We start from the raw sequence: 8,910 nt of genomic DNA on the forward strand, positions 1-8,910 counted from the left end.
CTTTCTTTGCTCTGAGCTGATCAGGGGTGCAGGGATGAGCAGAGAGATTGGAACTTGCAACTGCTGCTCGCTGCTCTCTGCTCTCTGTCTATAACAGCCACAGAACATAAAATGGATAGCTCCTAATTAACAAAGAAGCTAATTGTTGATTGGGAGCAGCATCTGCTCCATGTCCTAATCTTAAAAGAGTTGTACAAGCCTGTACTTGCATAACTCTTTGTAAAAGCGGTTGTATACACGCACAAAAAACAAAACAAAGGCAAACAAAGGCAAAGGCATACTAGCTCATTATGAAAAACTTACCTTAGAACAAGGCGTCGGCATCTGATCCCGGTCACCGCCAAGGGAGCTGACATTTTCCCCTCAGCATGTCTTCTGGGTTCGCAGCTCCAGCGCTGTGAGTGGCCGGATCTGCGATGACGTCACTCCCGCGCATGCACACAGGAGTCTTCTTTCCGGCAAGATCCGGCAGCATCTGCTGGACCTTCAGCCAGACCTTCACTGCGCATGCGACATCAGTGGCTGCGGCTACTGTACAGGTTTAGGATATACTCATTTTACCTACAGGTAAGCCTTATTATAGGCTTACCTGTAGGTAAAAAATTTTAATTCCTCCATAATGCCCCATTTACCATTTTTTCTTCTTTTGTTTGTACCCACTCCCTTCCTCCATTCTTGCCTAGGCGAGAATGAAATCAGGAGGTGAAGGAAACTCTCCCCAATGGGAATCTGACAGGGGTCGGCTTTACACTCTTCCATAATTAAAAAAAAAAGTTTGCCTTTAGATCTACTTTAAACAGTAAAGCTTTTCAACACATTAATTTACATTTCTTTGATGCATCTTGGGTGCCCACTTTGATTATCCAAGTGTGGGCATTACAGTGTGTGCAACACCACATTTTTAACTGTAGTTTTACAGAAGTATGTCATTTCAGAAGATTTCATTTTACAGATTTTAGAGAGTGTGCGTCCTGCATTTTTATTTGTTGGTTGAATTTCTTTAAATGTTTCAATCATTAAAATGTGTATGCTTTGTTTTAGACGTGGGGAACCATGATGGTACATAAAGGATTGGATCTACCTTGTCTTAAAATATGCAATTTTGTCATTAAGTACATGGATGAGAAAATGACCAAGGACACTTTGGAAATCTGGAGCGAGCTGCCCATTAAGTTTCCGGCATTTAAATACACGGAGCCCGATGATAGCGATGAAGATTACTAAGTGCAGTACATACACAGATATTGGACTTGCTTTCTTTACTGCTCAGTTTTGATTATTTGGGGGGTGGTCACCCTATAGAATCAGATCCTCTTTATGGAGGGCTGCCTTTTCAGCAGCTCTGACAAAGGGAAGGGATAACTGCAGGGCCATGTTTGCCATAAACTTAATCTTAAGGGTAAAAGGGTAGGGGTTAAAGTTTAAAGAAAAGAACAATAATTAAAGTGTGGTTTTCTTTTAATCGTCAGACCATCTTTTGGACCCTTGTGGGTAACAGTGGGAATGAGGGAGGGAGTTAGTGCAGAGACTGCTGAGTCTTAAGACTCTCTGCTGCTTATTTAACATGCAAAAAACACTTGCTTTTGATAGGTAGGCTATAAAGTCCATGGCAGCTCTTTACAGGATTTTGCATTTGTTATCATATCATATGGCTGGTGACACAAGAAATGGAGTCTGCATAGTACTATATAACTCTTCATCTGTAACTAGCACTGCTTGATGGTCTAGGTCTGAATTTGTTTAACAGTCATGAAGACCTCAGCCTAATTCAGAAAGGTTTTGGTGGATGGGCAGGCCCCCACCATGTTCCAATATGGTCTATTCTTGTGAAGCCTGAACACATTGCATTAAAATTATTATCTTTTTAAATGTATGGCTATATGCTAATATTGGAGGGAGCTGTTAGGTGGACTGAAGAAATATTCAGACTTATTTGCTTTATCACTGTTGCACAAGACACTTTGATGGACTGAGGAAAGATTGGTCATTGTTGGTAACTGAGCTTCTGCAAAGATGTGAGCTCATAGAAATATCCCAGAATTATACCTGAGATCGTCCACTGATGATAGGGATAATGTACTTTTTTTAATAAGTACTATACTGGTACATTCAATATGGGTAAAGTGCTGACATAAGTCAGGTTATTTATACAGTATAGCACACTATGGAGATGGTATAGAACACAGTGGTGAGAATTGTAAAAAAAAGGCCCTTTCCATTTGACTACATAAACAAGTTAACAAAAAAGCACATTTTTACACTTTCTTTACTTATATTGTCGAATAAGTCATGTTTTTCATACGGGTAATTTTTTTTCCTTACAATGCATATATTTAAATGTGTTTTTCTATCATCTTTAAAATGTATTATTATGCCATTTTGCATGTTGTCTGTGTTTTTTTTTAATATCAATATATACTTATTTTTACAATAAAAATATCAAAGTGAGAATAAAGAAACATGTACGACCCCTTCAATGGTGAAACATTGTAGAAAATTGACTCACAGTTTTCAAAGGGCAGTTAATGTGTATTGAAAGAATCGTAAAGTAAAGCACCCCCCAACCGGTGTATGCAGGGGTTTAAGAGTGCTGTCAAAGAGCACCACATATAACTGCATAACTTTGAGAGAAACTCCATAAAATGATCCACCTCTCACCACTGCACCAAACCATGTGAAGGAGCCCTTATGCCCCGTACACATGATCGGAATTTCCGTCGGAAAAACCTTGGATGGTTTTTCCGACTGGATTCCGCTCAAGCTTGGCTTGCATACACACGGTCACACAAAAGTTCTCTGAACTTTCGACCGTCAAGAACACAGTGACGTACAACACTACGACGAACCGAGAAAATGAAGTTCAATGCTTCTGAACATGCGTCGAATTGTTTCCTAGCATGCGTAGGAATTTTGCGCGTCGGAATTGCTACAGACGATCGGAATTTCCGATACATACTTTTTCCGTCGGAAAAATAGAGAACCTGCTCTCAATCTTTTGCTGGTGGAAATTCCTCCAGCAAAAGTCCAAAGGAGCATACACACGGCGGAATTTCCAACCAAAAGCTCACATGGGACTTTGCTGGCGGAATTTCCGATCGTGTGTATGGGGCATTAGACTAAAGTACAAATATAATGGTAAGAAGAAAGGGAGAGCTGAAAAAGATTTCTAAATACTCAGTCAACATGTGAACGCAAATTTTTTTGGCTGCAAAAATGTTATGAATTTGACGGAAATGTAAAATGCTGATGATATATATTGTATGCATCTGAAATATGCAAATAAATGAGTGAGAGTTTTACTCCTTGAGCTATTTTGTTCTTTTCTGGTCTGTGTGTGTGTGTATGTGTATATATATATATATATATATATATATATACACTATATTACCAAAAGTATCGGGGCTCCTGTCTTTACATGCACATGAATTGTAATGGCATCCCAGTCTAAGTCCGTAGTGTTTAATATTGAGTTGGCCCACCCTTTGCAGCTATAACAGCTTCAAGTCTTCTGGAAAGGAATAAAAAAAGAATGTGACCTCACACAACCACTAATAACAGACCTCCATCCCTATTGTAAGATACAGAAAAAAGGAAGGGAAAATGGGACTTTAGATGAGGCTTGTCATTACAAATGATGATACCTGAGATATATGTATATATATGAAAAATTGTAAAATTTATTGTTACGATCTTTTATGGAATACCAAAATCTTAAATAACATTATGTCAATTTGTAATCAATAGTGATCAATTTGTAGTCAATAAGACTTACACATAGCATACAATGCTTATAGCATAGAATGCAAATAATCCATACACATGATTGGTATGTAGAATGCAAAACAAGTAATACAGATCATCATATAAACATAATTAATGAGATATATACATAAATCACTCACACATAAAATAGTACAGAAAATACATAAGGAAATACATATTTAGAGCCAGGTTTGTCTTGGCACCTTGTATTTGAAACTCTACGCGTTTCGTTGCATTTCAGCCACTCAGGAGTGTGATGCAAGATTGTACTACAGAAATGGGTAGATAAATATCAATTAGTATATAATGCCCTCTAGGGAAAGGAAGTCAAGGTATGGCAACATATTAGTTACTTACAAACCAGCTCCCAGACTTGGCCCAGCTTCTACATGGGAAATTTTGGGGGCCTCAGATAAAACGTTAACCCCGGGCTTGAGACGGGAAACCCCCTCCAGACCACAGGGAACAGCCAGAGAACAGGCCAGGTCGCCACGCCACAGTCCTTGTGTGTAGTGTGCAAACTAAACGTACATGGCGTGTTGCAAAAATGTGTAAAAAATATTAGGTGAGTGAATAAATAAAATGCAAATATATGTATGTCAGTGTAATGAATGGAATATCTATGTGTTCCCTCAAGGGGACTACCTTGAGTGTGAAAGTGATGTGTGTGAATGTACCCACAATCCAAAATTGGTGCTAATCAAGCAATATTAAAATGCCCTCCTTGAGTGGTGCTCAAAAAAAACCCGAACCACAACCAATGTGTATATAAATGGAGTCAGGTAATGATCCCCCTATTACCTGAAGTGTATGGCGCATGGAAGGAATCATGAATGGAGTCCCTTCTGGGTGATAAGGATAAGTAAAATGGTCTTCCGACCATCCCAGGCTGCTAAATACCCTCAGTCCAGGGCAGATCCCTGCCAATGTCATGCTAGCATGCCAAAGCAGCAAGGGGGAGGCAAGGAAAACATATTCTACAGCATGCGGTGCCTCCTCCAGCAGTGGATCCACGCCCATCCCGTCTGTGGCGTGAGATGGAACAAGACCATCCCCGCTTTGCAGCGTCAGATGATGCCGTGAGCGGGGCATGTAGACATGAGCTGATATGCAGGAGGTCAATCCCCGCCCCACCACAGCTAAAGGGATGAAGAGGGGAAGAAAACTGCTGTGCATTGCAATCCCGGAAGCCAAACGCAATCCGAAACCTGACACGCATGGGCTGGGCTGGCTAGTAATTGAATATAGCTTAATTGGTAAATTAACAATTTGTTAAGGCACTTTAAACAAACCCAGTATTCTCTAATAGACAAGAGAATAGGTAGAAACAGTAAATTATAATGTCTAGGAAGGCTGTCCACAAGGTTTAGGAGTGTATCTATGGAAATTTTTGACCATTCTTCCAGAAATGCATTTGTGAGGTCAAGCACTGATGTTGGACAAGAAGGCCTGGCTCACATTCTATGCTCTAATTCATCCCAAAGGTGATCTATCAGGGTGAGGTGAGGACTCTGTGCAGGCCAGTCAAGTTCCTCCGCCCCAAACTCGCTCATCCATGTCTTTATGGACCTTGCTTTGTGCACTGGTCCAAATCAATTGGTGGAGTTGGGGTGCTTTTCAGGGGTTGGGCTTGGCCCCTTAGTTCCAGTGAAGGGATCTCATGAGGTGTCAGCATACCAAGACATTTTGGACAATTTCATGCTCCCAACTTAGTGGGAACAGTTTGGGGATGGCCCCTTGCTGTTCCGACATGCCTGCGCATCAGTGCACAAAGCAAGGTCCATAAAGACATGGATGAGTGAGTTTGGAGTGGAGGAACTTGACTGGCCTGCACAGAGTCCTGACTTCGACCCGATAGAACACCTTTGTGATGAATTAGATTGGAGATTGCGAGCCAGGGCTTCTCATCCACATCAATGCCTGACCTCACAAATGTGCTTCTGTAAAACATTTGCATAGACACACTCCTAAACCTTGTGGACAGCCTTCCCAGAAGAGTTAAAGCTGTTATAGCTGCAAAGGGTGGGCCAATTCAATATTGAACCCTACGGGCTAAGACTGGGATATCATTAAAGCTCATGTGCATGTAAAGGCAGGTGTCCCAATACTTTTGACAATATAGTGTATATTGTACATTCACATCAGTCATTTACCCGTCTCTGCACTTTCCCACGTCCGCTGACAGCGTGATCGCAACAGCAGTTTTTCTAAGTACTCCTTTGTCTTCACTGCGCATGCGTGATCGCAGCAATTTCTTCCAATTATTTCTTCTAAGTATCTTTCTGTCTTCACTGCGCATGTCCAATCACAGTGTTTCTGTGGTGTCTTATTTACCTATTCTCCTCCCACCAGCGTCACTTCCCCTTTACGTTTACACATTGGGGACATCTTTTCCTCTCCCTGCGTACACCTATTGCGCACGTGCAGTATCGGGAGTTTTCTCGATCTGCGCCCACAACGCTGCACCAAGACATTCACTCTGCAAAACACACGGCTTCCTGTCAAACTCTGTCTGACAAGATACATTTTATGTAATACATTTTATGTAATTTTTTCCTTTTTGGTCTCAGATTGTTCCCTCATTTCCGGTTCACCATATAACCTGGAAGTGAGGCGTGGCACGCATGCCTGGAACGCACGCCGGACGGCCATTTTGGCCGATACCGGAAGTGAAGTTTTTTAGTGTGGAGCTGATTCCCATGATTATGGATGCACCCCCTATATATACTAGTGTGGCTACAGTGGGGGCAACCCCCCAGATGACGTCTTTTGAGGACGAAACGCGTCGGGTAGGACCCTTCTGTTGCCACTTTGTCACAGCGCTGTTTTAAACCTTGGATTTATACGTGAGTGTATATCCTTTTATTTTAAATAAAAAGTTTCATTTTCGGATTTACACTATGTGGCCCTTCCTTTCTTTTCCACTTAAACAACATCATCACCTGATCCATGGAATGTCTCTTTGAGGGACCCATCCGCGGAATACCCCATCCCTTCCAGGACCTATAGGACCATCTATATTCGTGTGACTTCCCACACCTTTATGGACCCGGGTGCCACCTGGAGGAATACAGCAATCCGTAGGATCACAGCCATCCACAGCCACTCACCACCCAAGCCTTATCTGACCCAATCCGGCGTATGCCCCTTTGGGTCCATCTTATCTGGTAAGCCTTTTCATCTCTTGGTGGGAGTGAGCTGATCTGCATTTTGGGATGCCGGAATTATTTGTCCAAATATGTTAACATAAGGACTAACCACTTTCATTGTTTAGTCACAAAGTCCATATCAGGACTACCTATCTATGAAGTTTTATTTATAGGTGATCCCCTCCACTGTATATCGATTAATCCACTGTCGTTTACGATATTGTTTAGCGCTACACTTTTTTCGTTTCTTTCATGTAAAGGCAGGTGTCCTAATACTTTTGGTAATATAGTGTGTGTGTGTGTGTGTATATACAGCTTATCCAGAAAGTATGCACAGCACTTCATTTTTTCTACATTTTGTTATGTTACAGCCTTATTGCAAAATGGATTTATTTTATTATTTTCCTCAAAATTCTACAAACAATACCCCATAATGACAACATGAAAGAAATTTGTTTAAAATATTTTCAAATTTTCTAAAAATAAAAAATGAAAAAATTACAAGTACATAAGCATTCACAGCCTTTGCCATGACACTCAAAATTTAACTCAGGTGCATCCTGTTTCCACTGATCATCCTTGAGATGTTTCTGCAACTTGATTGAAGTCCACATGTGGTAAATTCAGTTGACTGGACATGATTTGGAAAGGCACACAACTGTCCATATAAGTTCCCACAGTTAACAGTGCTTGTCAAAGCACAAACCAAGTCATGAAGTTCAAGGAATTGTCTGTAGACCTCTGAGACAGGATTGTATCGAGGCACAGCTCTGGGGAAGGGTACAGAAAAATTTCTGGCAGCATTGAAGGTCCCAATGAGCAAAGTGGTCTCCATCATCTGTAAATGGAAGAAGTTTGGAACCACCAAGACTCTTCCTGGAGCGGGCCGCCCGGCCAAACTGAAGGCCTTAGTCAGGGAGGTGATTCTAGTCGTTCTGACAAAGCTCCAGCGTTTCTCTGTGGAGAGAGGAAAACCTTCCAGAAAAACAACCATCTCTGCAGCACTACACCAATCAGGCCTGTATGGTAGAGTGGCCAGATGGAAGCCACTCCTCAGTAAAAGGCACATGACAGATCAGTGGCGTTGCTTTGGGGGTGTATGACACATGTTTTGAAAGCTAACGGGGGGAGGGGGGTTGGGGTGACACCATGTTTTACCACACCAGGTGACACGAACCCTAGTGATGACACTGGTTAGGATATAATTAGAAAGTATAAATGCATTAAACACCATATGATAGGGTGGAGAATGACAAATCTCCAAGCTTCCACAATCATAGGTGAAATTTGGTAAAGTAAATGAGGGACACTCAAAGAGATACACGGTTAGGAGGCCAACACCCCCGAAGGATATAATAAAAGGGGCTCAAGATACAATTAAAAGGACCCTGTGGGGGACACAAATGGTTCCGTAATAGTGTCTGGGGGCTCCAGCCACGGGTTCCAGATTTTGTCAAACTTAGTGGGACAACCCATGTACAGGGGGAGCACTGAGTTAACCAGAGATTTCCACTGCAACAGGGAAGGGGAATTAGACGATTTCCAGTGCAAAACGGTACATTTTGGATCATAATATAACAACACACTCAAATTCACTCTTGTGACCTTGTGGGGGGCCAAGGGCTCCACCAGAACCATTAAGCAGACCCTCAACTTGCGAGGACCTGAATTACCACCATAGAGATAAATCAGAGAACTCGCGTCCAGAAGCCAGTAATTGCGGGACAACTCCAAAAGATGTAAATTATATCTGCTTGTGGGCTGGAATAGCTCCAGCAACCTGAGGAACCAGTAGGCCCGAATTTCTGCACCCAATAAATGCAGTGAACAATTTTGAACTGAATCACTCTATCCCTTATGGAGATAAGGTTTTGAAAGTTATAATCCCAGACATCCTCCTAATCATCATTGTCCAGGTTAGGAACATCCAACGTCCATTGTTCCCTGCATTTAGTCAGGGTTGCAGGAAGAGGTGGGTTTATGGCATGGTACAATACTG

General features: G+C 41.9%; 1 protein-coding gene across 1 annotated transcript in view; it reads left to right on the top strand.

Annotated features, from left to right (window-relative positions):
- IFIH1 (interferon induced with helicase C domain 1) overlaps positions 1 to 3,307 on the top strand; it is a 74,040-nt gene extending 70,733 nt beyond the window's left edge. The window contains exon 17 of the mRNA XM_073634040.1: positions 1,042 to 3,307. Coding sequence (XP_073490141.1) covers positions 1,042 to 1,224 — 183 coding nt within the window. The 3' untranslated portion in view covers positions 1,225 to 3,307. The remainder of the gene's footprint in view (positions 1 to 1,041) is intronic.
- Positions 3,308 to 8,910: the final 5,603 nt, after the last annotated feature.

This window comes from Aquarana catesbeiana, linkage group LG06, assembly GCF_042186555.1.
Source record: "Aquarana catesbeiana isolate 2022-GZ linkage group LG06, ASM4218655v1, whole genome shotgun sequence".
NCBI lineage: Eukaryota > Metazoa > Chordata > Amphibia > Anura > Ranidae > Aquarana > Aquarana catesbeiana.